Raw genomic sequence first — 12,225 nt, 5'->3', positions numbered from 1 at the left:
GGTGGTGGCAGCATCATGCTATGGGGATACCTCTCTGTGACAGGGCCTGGAATCCTTGTAAAGATAGAGGGCAAAATGGATGCAGCAAAGTACAGAGAAATCCTGGAAGAAAACCTGCTGAGGTCTGCAAGAGACCTGGGACTTGGGAGAAGATTTATCTTCCAGCAGGACAATGACCCCAAACATACAGCCAAAGACACACTGGAGTGGCTTGAAATCAAAAAGGTCAATGTCCTGGAGTGGCCCAGTCAAAGCCCAGGGGTCCTGGGGTCAGCTTGGCACAGTAAATCTGCACAGCACACAGGAGGGAAGTATGAACTCTCAGACAGAGACAGCACGCTGTGGCGTAAGCCCCACTACAATACAATATTACTGGGGTTAGATTGGGACTTGAAATTGCACTGAAATATATATATAATCCCTCTGTGTCATTCCAGCAGTTTATCTTATTGTGTCTTTTTGTTTGCCTGTTTTGTTAACAGTGATATATGACATTGGTTTCACATGCACAAGCACACACAGTGAGCGATTCATCCTACAAGTGGGCAGACACCGAGTGCTGGGCCGGGGGTTGATAGTGGGGGCAGCCAGGGATAGTCAGGCACACAGCCTGGGGTCACACGCACCTGGGTGTATTGTGCCACATAGTAGTGTAAGCCATTGAACAGGAAGAGGTACTCCACTGGCCGCAAGGCCATCTGCAGCTGAGAGCACATCTCAAAGGCCATGCAGGCACTGAATGAATAGCGCCCGATGCGGTACAGCCCCTCTGGCTGCACCTGCCACACACACTCCATGTAATAGGAGGCCAGGTTCTGGATACTGCCCATGGGGGCAGCTTTGGGAGAAAATGAGCAGTGGAACATCAACCACCAATTCTTGGGAGATCATGTACTCCCCAGCAGACAAAATATATGTTAGCCTTCTGTCTTCTTTACTTTCCATGGAATTGGACCACAAAAAAGGCAATTTAAAACAACAGCACAAAGGGAAAAATAAAGGCGTGATTGGATGAAGAAGGTGCCGATGTTATTGTAAGGACAAGAGGAATGATTTTCATGTAATCTGAGTATTAACTAATGCTCCAAAATTAATAATGGATACAATGAGTCAGTCTCTCCAGCCAGCTGTGACTGGATCTGTTCACAGTGCATAATTTCACTACACGGGTCATGCAAGAAAGCATAAACACATTTGCAGGAAGATAATACACCTCTATCCCAATATTACACAGTCCTGGAAAGCCAAAAAATGTTACTGTGTTATACCAGAAACTGCATAATATCGAACTTGCTTTGGTCTCGGGCATTTCCATTATTAATAGTCAGAAAATCATTTTTGTTATACTAACACTGTGTATGCAGGCCATAGGTGACTTAGGTGACTTAGCCATCTATGTTATACGTAGATTGTGAAGTAATATGGACTGTTATGAACTATTAAATAGAGATGGGAAAGAAAAGGTTCAAATTAAGCTTAAATAGGTAAACTAATCAATGGATTTAAATTGTCAACTTTATAACATGAAGACTTGCAGATGAGTGTTTTTATGCAATGAAGACCAGAGTGAAAGTTTAAAAATGCCGAAAATGTGCTCGGCTTAACAATTCGACTCTGAAAACCATTTTTGCTTCATCACATTATGTCTGAAATCGCTTTATATCTGAATTCGCATTATATTGGGTAGAGGTGTGACTGCAGAGTTTCTGACTGTGTTGAACTGGTGCTGGGGGTGGAGGGCGCCTACCTTTGGTGCCCTGCAGGACATAGCAGGACATGCTGAGCTTCCTGGTGAGGGTGTGGAAGGCAGCGATGGAGCCATTGATGGGGTGAACCAGGAAGAGCAGGTGCGCTGTTAACTGATCAAAGCAGTTCTCTCTCTTCATCCTGAAACCGGTAAAAACCTTGGGTAGGCAGAATTTGCTGCTCTTATTCTGAAAACATGGAGGCCACTGTATAGTCCTCTGCTTAAGTAGGGGTACTAAAACAGCAGCCTATCAGTCATTCCAGTGCAGATGTATCATACAACCACCTTCATTCTGGTTGTTAATTAACGCATCTACTAGCTGAAGAAATTAATAAGGTAGCTGCATTAAACCTGGCAGAGGAATACATGGTGAGCATCTAGCTACAGTGCTGTTCTCTCTTCCTGGCATGTCCTGGCTCTGTCTGCTCTCCAGTGTATCCCCCTCACCCTCGCTGCCGGCCTGCTGGCTGGACAGTTCCCGCTCTCCATGATAGAGTCCAGGCCCAGGTCGGCCAGAGAGATGTCTGCTTTCAGGCTGCTCACGTCCTGTAAGCCTGAGAAGAAAGGACAGCGTTAGATGTGGGGAGTATAGATTAACACTGGGAGAAGTCCTTGGCCATTCAAACGTGTGGCTCTAATGTAAGAAACACAGTTACATTTTCTACACAGATTGTAGGTGTTATGTACAATAGACAAATCAGGCTCTCACTTTGTACTTCATCTGCCTACTGGGGAAAAAAAAAAAACAATAGAAAGTATCCTAATTTAAGAGAAATTGTCATAGCTGTACTGTTGTTGTTGGCGTGCCCTCTATACATGTGTCACAGCTTGCACCCACTCGTCTCACACATTCATATTTATACTTTCAAAAGCACAACTAACGCTTAACAAAGATGAATACACTTACATACTTGTTTGCCTTCTCCCTTCCAAAATTTGATTTGGTCATTTACATTGCTAATCCGAGAATCTCTCTATGCATTAACCCAGTGGTTCTCAATCCTGGTCCTAGAGGAACACCTACCCTGCTTGTTTTTGTTCCAACCAAGCTCAATTACTTAATTACCCTTCATGAACTAATAATTTCCTAAATCAGAGACTTTTAATTCTTTTTTTACAGTAGGGGTTTTAAAGTAAATTCTAAAACTGTATAAGGAAATGATCTTATTAAGGAACCAACTTTTTATCAGTTACACAATTTAAATATTCAAATGAAATCAAATTACTTCAATTAAGGGTTCAATTATGTAATTGAGAGCTCAGTTGGAACAAAAACCAGCAGGGTAGGGGTCCTCCAGGACCAGGATTGAGAAAAAATGCATTAACCTATTCTTAATCCATCTACTACTCACTACTCACTCAGATTAATGAGACAGATGAGCCTGAATCAATATAGTTACAGAAGATACACCCCCTTAAAATATATATAGTGTCTTTGTTATAAAATGATTTAATGTAATAAACTGCTGCAGTTGTCTAAACACGTCTACACACATGGCACCCCAGTCTGCACAATCAAGGGAAGTGTAAAGTTGTTTCTGTACTTGCAATACCTCTGAACTCCAGATGTTTGGCTGTGGCCTCTCTGAGTCCATCTGCATTGTTGTTGTCTTCTGCCTCAGTTGTGTTGATGTGGAACTTACCACAGTTTACCATATTTTAACATTGTTACCATGAAGTGACCATGATTTTACCACTTTGTCACCACATTTGTACTACACTTTTACCATGTTTCTACTTTATTATACCTTACCATATACTGTATTACTATGTTTGACCATGGAAAACTATACATTATTACATTCTTATCATGATACACCACAGTATGCTTTTTTCTTATTTTTACGAATTGTTTTACCACAGTACAGCACAATTGTAGGAGACAAATGTCACAGCCAGTCATATTTGGGACATTTTTTGTTCCCTAATGATCATTTTAATTTGGCTTCTACCACACTTTGTCTTTGGTTAAAATGGGATTATGATGTAAAAACATCTTAAATACACTTGGGGCTATTTCCACTGTATGTTCAATAATAATAGGAATAGTAATAATAATAATCAACATAATAATGTTACCATCAACATCAATAATAATAACAGCAACAAACAACAATTCTTATTCTTATACAGTAACTTAAATGCTTACTACTACTTCGATTACAGACAAGTATCACTAATATTAACCTAACATACTACAATACAAAAAAAAAAACATATCCAGTAATATATAATACAAAATGTAGTCACTTAAAGTATACTTTGAATTCTAATTGTTATTATTATCATCATTATTATGATTATGATTAGTAGTAGTAACTTCAATGATTACTTTATTTTTGTGAAAAAAGTGAGGTGAATGTAGCTCTCACACATTAGGATAAACCGCAGCCGTGGAAGGAGCAGAGGTGTCGCTCCCTCCCTGCCGCAAACACAGCTGCGAGTCGGGGAGGAGTGCGCTGAGGGAGCTGGAGGGCACAGGCGGACACAAGACTGCTGCAAAGGCATAAGTCCTGTAATGATGATAACAATACCATTATGATATAGAGCTAGCCAAACTCAACTATGAATCTTAGGGGACTCTTCCAAGATTTCAATCCAAGGTAAAAAAAATAATATGTAAACAATGCAATCCTCTAAACTTGTGTTTGACTTATGCGGTTGCAGGCCTCATGCTGGATACACCGGTAGCTACAGCTAAATAAAGTATTAATTTTTAAGTGACATATATACGGGGACATATATGTTGTGTTTCTTTATTTACCTTTTCTAACGGTGTCACCAAGATAGTATGTTTTCATTGAAAGATGGTAAAATGACTCCGCACAGGATTTGTGCCCGAAAGCCCCGGGCTAAAGTTGAAGGTGGATACCGAGGAATGCGATTGAAACGGGGAGGACTCAGGATCGCAACGTGGGTTTGGTGTATCACTGAAGCCATGAAATTAGTAAGAAATAAAAGCTAACGATCACTTACTTCCTGTGGAACATTACAAAACAAGAAATAATTATATACGTATGCATTGCATATTCAGTACAAAATATGGTATTAAACGAAGCGGTATATTTGTATCTTTGATGTTGTCTGTAGCTTCCTGGTTTTAAACATTTCGTAGTGCCAATTACCATGTTAGTACCAGAGGGAAAGGATGCTTTTTTTGACCAGTTATTTTAAATAACACACTCACAATGCATGTAAGTAGACTTGTGGCACGTTATTGTATTCTGTAGTCTATACAAAGTTAGTGTTTGCAATACAGCGGTTAACTGTAATTCATAATAGCCTATTATTATTATTATTATTATTATTATTATTATTATTAATTATAGTTTCTGAAGCCTGTCTAGTTCGTTTGTGTACGTGTGTGTTATCTACTATCCATCTTTTTATCAGGCTGACTTTGTGAACTGATATTGTTTTAAGTCAGTACTGAATTGTATGTAACAATTGTATGTAATTTTATGACTTCGTGTATTCTGCGATGTTTAGTTTAAGATGATTGAAAATTGCACCTGGAAGTGGTATTATATATTGTAAACTTACACATTTGTCTGACTCGTGTATACATACTTACTTTGCAAGTTTTAATTAATAGAATTCAATGTGTGTTCTCTATACAAGATACACATTGTAATTTACAGAAATATACTTACACTGTGTAATGCAGTAATTACATATTCCAAGAAACCATGTGCAATATTGCAAGTGAAAAGCAACAATTACACAATATAATAAACAATCAATGAGGTAGCATAAATGCTAAGCAGTACAGTTGTCAGAATTTGCAAGTACAGGGACACCTCCATTCTATAAGTGCAGTGCATCTGCGTTTTGAGGAGAGACATAAAAAAGGTGTGATACGGAGGTACTTGGTTCCAACAAGTCGCCAAGGAAGGAGAAGAAATTAGAGAAAAAGGCAAGACTAGTTGGCCAGCAGAGGATCAGGCGAGGCTTAGGTGGAGAAGCAGAGAAGCCAACTCTAGGACCTTTTCTTGGTAGTGCATCTGAACCACTTAGATTTCATGTTTCCCTTGTTTTTCAGTAAGTTCCTCATCTATGCATGCTTGCTGCTGTTCTCCGTGTTGCTGTCTCTCCGGCTCGATGGCATCATTCAGTGGAGTTACTGGGCGGTCTTTGCCCCCATCTGGCTGTGGAAACTCATGGTCATCATTGGGGCATCAGTGGGGACGGGTGTGTGGGCGCGGAACCCGCAGTACAGGCAAGTGCACAGCATTGGCTTCTGTTTCTATCAATCGCATTCTTCTTTCTTTGTATTTGTGTCTGTATTGGCGATTGATATGATGCAATATGGAAGATCGGCTCATATATCAATATCTTACCTACTCTGTTTGAGACCAACAGAAGGTAAACAATGATGAGAACTTGATAACTGAAAAGCTGTATAAGCTATTGATACTGTCAAAGGCTCCATTTGGCCCACCTCTGTAAATCCTGCAATGCCCGTTACTGGACAAATTGCATGGATCTGTTGTGCACTGTCTGAGTACTCCCTTGTCATTAGCAATTAGAGTTCAACACTGAAGCGTTTACACTGGAAGGAAACCCCTGTCACATACTGGACTGGGAGGTGTTAAAAATACTTTATTAGTCTGTTGTGGTGGTACAGAAATTTTACTTTACTAGTTGCTTATTTTTTTCTTTTTCTTTTCTGGTAAATTCTCCTGTCGTCCTTACACTGCCTGTTGTTGAGCCTGTGTTTGCTCCATTCTGCCGGCAGGGCTGAAGGGGAGACGTGTGTGGAGTTCAAGGCCATGCTAATCGCAGTGGGGATTCACCTCCTCCTGCTAATGTTCGAGGTGCTGGTGTGTGACCGTATTGAAAGAGGGACCCATTTCTGGCTGCTGGTCTTCATGCCTCTCTTCTTTGTGTCGCCGGTGTCGGTGGCTGCCTGTGTCTGGGGTTTCCGGCATGACCGCTCACTAGAGGTCAGTAGCATTAATACAGGTTGTCTTTCTGGTGTAGTTCCTCGTGTGTAAACTTGATCCTATGCTTAATTCATTCAAGATATAAGTGGAGTGGTAGTGCAAAGGGTGAAATGCAGTGCAACAGATTATGAAAACATATAATTTACAAATAAATATATTCTAATGAACATAAAAATAAATATTCTAATATTTTAACAGATGCTGTTTTCATATGCTGATGTATACATTTTTCTTTGTCTGCAGCTGGAAATCCTGTGTTCTGTTAACATTCTTCAATTTATATTTATTGCCCTGAGGTTGGACAAGATCATCAATTGGCCCTGGCTGGTAAGATTGTTCTTATGCAGCTGTGTCTTTCAGTTATTAACAAAGAAATCATTGGTTTGCTTTCCTGACAGCATTTCTTTGTTTAACTTGAGGATGCTGAATAAAGCTTAATTTGAAAGGTCCTATTTTTGTATATTTCCGAGTAGATGGTGAGAGCTGTAGGAAGACAACTTGAAAAGAATAACAAAAATTGGTTATTTATTGACCTCTGTCAGAATAGACTTCAGGTTGCCTTAGCGGGGTATTCATGCTTGCAACATTTCTGACTTGGGCATACACTGTTTTAACCAGAAAAGCAATAAGATTTGTTAATATTTACTTCCTCCCACTTTGTATGCTTTATTTAATATAGGTTTTGATTTGTAACAATAGTATATTGCCATCATACATTATAGAAATAACATTAATGCCCAGTTGTTGGTGGCTCTTATACTGCAATTACAATAATGAAATGCAGTCAAATTCAAATCTGCATGTGTGGTGTCTTCTCTGTCAGCCCCTGTATGATGCCCAAGCCAGAGCTACCATTAATTTGTGTCTGCCCCATTTTGTGTGTGATGTTTTGCTGTACTGTAGTGTTATCTATGCCACAACAATACATTTACCCTGTTTTTGATGTACTTTCAGATATCATATATATATATATATATATATATATATATATATATATATATATATATATATATCAGATATTTTATTATATTTATAATGAGAAAAATATTTCAGAAATAGTTTTCTATATAATCGGTGTCAGACTCTCTGAAAAGCTCAGCGAAATACCCAATATTATTTGTGTTCTGATGGCAACAAAGGGAGAGGAATATAAAAAGCATTGTGAACTGATTCATATTACACAGATTATTCCAGGTCTATCTGTCGTTCTCTTATTTAATTAAACCAAACGAGATCGTTGGCTGACTTTCCATTAAACAATTACAATAAGATACATTCATATGAACTAATTAGGTAGATAGATTAAATCAATGATTTGCTTAACATCGAGGAGTCACCCTAAAGTAACTGCATTGTGTGCATCTATTCCTAGGTTGTCTGTGTCCCTCTCTGGATTCTGATGTCATTCCTTTGTCTTGTGGTGCTGTATTATATTGTTTGGTCTGTGCTATTTCTACGCTCCATGGATGTAATAGCAGAACAGAGAAGAACACATATTACCATGGCAATAAGTTGGATGACTATTGTTGTGCCATTACTGACATTTGAGGTATGCATACCAAATCTTGTTACATTAAAGAGCAGATGTTTGGAAACTTGCTGGAAGCTACAGATAGCATTCCTCTAGGATTTAATATGTGGACAACATCTTTAATTATTGGAAGCTGACATAAGTGTGACTATGTGAGAAACATAATAATGTACATGTACAATTGCTATGTATTTTAGTCCTAAAATTGAGTTAGTCCTTTCATAGTCTTAAGACAATTAGGCGTGTGTCCTGAAGATTCCATAAAAACAGCATTCTGAACTGCAAGAACCAAGATAGTTTACCAAACATTCATACATTTCATTGACATTTATATAATATGTTCTGCTATATTTTAGATGTACAGGAAGCAATTAGTAAGACATTGTATACATCATCATCTTGAACATTGATATTGGTTACTTTTTGAACTTGGAGGTGTTAAAGCAGATTTGAAGGTCTTTTTTAACTTGATGGTAATGTGTCACAATTTTCAAAAACAACTTTTTTTCAGATTCTTTTGGTTCATAAATTGGATGGCCACAACAGTTTTAATTATGTCCCTGTGTTCGTTCCTTTGTGGCTGTCCCTTATAACTTTAATGGCAACAACATTTGGCCAAAAAGGGGGAAATCACTGTAAGTACTTTATCCAAAATAAAATGTATATGTTGCATTTTAATGTTAGAGTATATTGTGTAAGTGTTACCTTTTCCTTAAAATAAAACTTTACTTTTACACTTATGTAATACTGAGATTATATCTGATAACACCTATGAAGTTTGCCAATACCTGTACTGCATTTGTTATTTATGATTTACAGCTAAGGAAAAAAACTCTATAATGAAACATATTGAAGAGTTACTACTTAACGAAAGCTGTTTAACTTTAGAACACCAAGCAGGCCTATTACATTTCTTTTCTATTCTAGCAGAGTTGCTGATGTTTGCATTATGTAGATTTTATGACCTGGGAAAGTGTTAAGACCTTCAGTTCGGGAATAACCCCACTGCAAATTGGAATAAAAGTGCTTACAAGGTTAAAGTGGGAAGAAGTTAAAGAAGATGTTTGGAATTATATCAAAATTAAAGTTTAAGAAACTGAATTTGAAGGTATACAAAGCCCCTTAAATACTGAAACTAATTATCCTATTTATCCTAATTATACTATTTTGTTTATTCTCAGGGTGGTTTGGTATCCGCAAAGATTTCTGCCAGTTCCTGCTTGAAATCTTTCCTTTCCTCAGAGAGTATGGAAACATCTCATATGACCTCCACCACGAAGACATTGAAGAATCAGAAGAGACCCCCACGCCAGAACCCCCCAAAATTGCACCCATGTTCCGCAAAAAGACTGGCGTGGTGATCACCCAGAGCCCAGGCAAATACTTTGTGCCTCCTCCCAAACTTTGCATCGATATGCCTGACTAGAGCTGAAGTGTGTTTGCAATCAAGTGATAAGATGCACAGGGAAAATCTGCAAATGGGATTGTCAGCGTCCACACAAGTTATTGAGTTTGGGGATTTTCGTTTAACTGAGAGATGTTGGAAGACCGACAGGTAGCTTAAAGCTTCACCATATTTTGGTTTGAAAGGAAGAAGCCTAAAACTAGGGTATTTTAATTTAGTTTTTATTTTAAGAAGAGCGTGACAAAAACTCCTTAACCTCCAGGTGGACAGTCGGGGAGTGGCATGTGTGTGCCAGCTACTCATTTAGCCAATATTTATGTACGAACATTAAGAACCTGTCATTAGAACAGGTTTGTTCATTATTTCTTATAAACGAAAGACTTTAAGACTCAAATGATAGGCAGACTTGTGTAATGCTCACCAGAGAAGAGAGAAGTTCATTTTTTTTTTTAAATTGCAGAACGACCCCCCCACCCCAAACAAAAAAAAAGAGGTTAGCATGAAAAACATACATGGGTATGTATGGGTGTACACACACAGTTTTCTTATTATTTATATATTTATACCCATATATACACATGGGAGAATTTTGTGCTGTCAAGATTGAGACTCATTATCTATTGAAGTCCCAAATCAGTGTAGTCCTTTCAAATTTTGTGCATCACTGTGACCACTTCTTACAGTTTGTTGAAGAATCAGTCCCTTCGAACAAGTAAACGTCATCTAGATTATTATAAAACAAAATTTAAATAAATTCTTATTTGTACAAAGGTGAGTTGCTAACTTTATATATTTGCCAGATTATAATTTGGTAAAAGGTGTTTTGCCATGTTCCCTACAAGACGATATCTTTTATAGAGATATGGGTATTATAGTTTCATAGTTTCAAAACTTTGGCCCAGAACTCATTGTTTCTAGGGTTTGACCACATAAGGTTATATTTTAAACTTCAAACCTACCATTTTATTTGTTTAATTACTTCCAAAAGTGGGATGTCAATATATTTCAAGCCAAACTGCAGTGTAATGTGAAATAGCTGGAGTATGTGTACACAGCAAGATTATATGTAGCCTTTACATGGGGAAACAATATTAACAGAATAGACAAATATACAATATAAGTTTTATCCTATATCTTAAAAGGCAGTAAAGAATATACATGTTCCAAAATGCCTTGGGGTATGGAGAGTATATATTATTTAAATAGTTTACCATGGGAATCCACTCAAATATCTTGTAGTTCATACTACTATTGCAAAATATTCTTAAATGTGTCTTAAACATTTTCAGATACGAGACATTATTCTCCTTGTAGAGGTGATGACAAGGCCACTAAATGGAATAAATAGACTTTCTGTTGCCATATATAATCTGTTGCATACAGTTATTTCTTTACAATTTTGTGTAGGCATATTATTCTGCAACATCTTAACCTTCACAGAAGCAATTTTGACTATTGGTTCTTAACAACAAAAGAAAGTAAACTTTGCTTTTAACATTTAATCCACAGACTAGATTATTTTCATTCTTGTTCTTGGAATACATCTCTAGCTGTTGATTTTTGTCCCTGTGGAGCTCTCACTTGGTTATTTGAAACCTTAAGCTTGAGAAACAATAGAAAATGTCTTGTGTACATTATTAGTTGAAAGGATTATGTATTTCTTAAAATAAAGGAAAAAACTAACTAAAATGTGGACACTATTAACAGCAGGATTATAAAACACCCCCAACATAACGATCTGCCTGTATGTTTTGAAAAGCAATTGAAGGAAACAAATAGGCTCATAACTTTACATGGATTGTTATGACCATGGTTTAAAAATCATACAGTGCTGTGCTCTCCAGGCCGGGCCAATTGCACATAAACATGTGACCCGTGACAGATTCTGATCAATGAGTGGCACACATGGCAAATGCATCGTATATTGTCACCAGTACTTTTTGGGGGGAGAAGGATTCTTAAATGTTTTGTTGGCTCTGTTTTCTTTAACATGCATATAGACAAGAAATCGAGGGGGGCAGGGGGCAATGCTGAAAAGGTCTATTACAATACTATGTACAGGTTGGTACATAGTATTCATGCAAGCTTGCCTGAATTATCACACATGAGGTTGAAGGTTTCAATGGTAGTTACAAACTGACATCCAGGTTAACTGAGCTTTGTTCCTGGTTTATAATCTGGAAATTGTGCCACATACTGACCTACCGGTTCAGACTGGCTTCATACTTCTAATCTGCACCAATGTGTTCATTGACTACATTGATGGACAGCCTAAAATCTGTTCAGGATAAATTTGTTGTAGGCTATTAAAGACTTAACTGTATGTCAGTTTGAACCCTCTTTATATAATATAAAAAGAGGGTTCTAACTGAAATACTTCAGTACTATGTGAAAGCAACATTTTACATATTCTAACATTTCTTAATCTGAGTTTAATCAAGGTCTGTTCCATTGTGTAGATCAGTAGCATTAATAGATAACCTCAATGATAAGACTGATATAAGCTGTGATGAGCAACATGTATACTTTATAGCGAGGGTTGTTGTAAATAGTATGTTATATGAATATGCTTGGGCTGCAATAGCTATGTGTGAGG

At 37.6% G+C, this 12,225-nt stretch overlaps 1 protein-coding gene across 1 annotated transcript; it reads left to right on the top strand.

Moving 5' to 3' along the window:
• Positions 1–4,173: 4,173 nt before the first annotated feature.
• tmem185 (transmembrane protein 185) lies at positions 4,174–10,998 on the top strand. Its single transcript, XM_066714900.1, has 7 exons — positions 4,174–4,350; positions 5,790–5,966; positions 6,486–6,693; positions 6,937–7,020; positions 8,066–8,242; positions 8,736–8,859; positions 9,406–10,998. The coding sequence occupies exons 1-7, from the start codon at positions 4,313–4,315 to the stop codon at positions 9,648–9,650; spliced, it is 1,053 nt and encodes a 350-aa protein (XP_066570997.1). The 5' UTR covers positions 4,174–4,312; the 3' UTR covers positions 9,651–10,998.
• Positions 10,999–12,225: the final 1,227 nt, after the last annotated feature.

This window comes from Amia ocellicauda, chromosome 10 (assembly GCF_036373705.1).
Source record: "Amia ocellicauda isolate fAmiCal2 chromosome 10, fAmiCal2.hap1, whole genome shotgun sequence".
Classification (NCBI taxonomy): Eukaryota; Metazoa; Chordata; class Actinopteri; order Amiiformes; family Amiidae; genus Amia; species Amia ocellicauda.
Note: the sequence above shows the minus strand (reverse complement) of the source record. Positions and strands in the feature narration are given on the sequence as shown.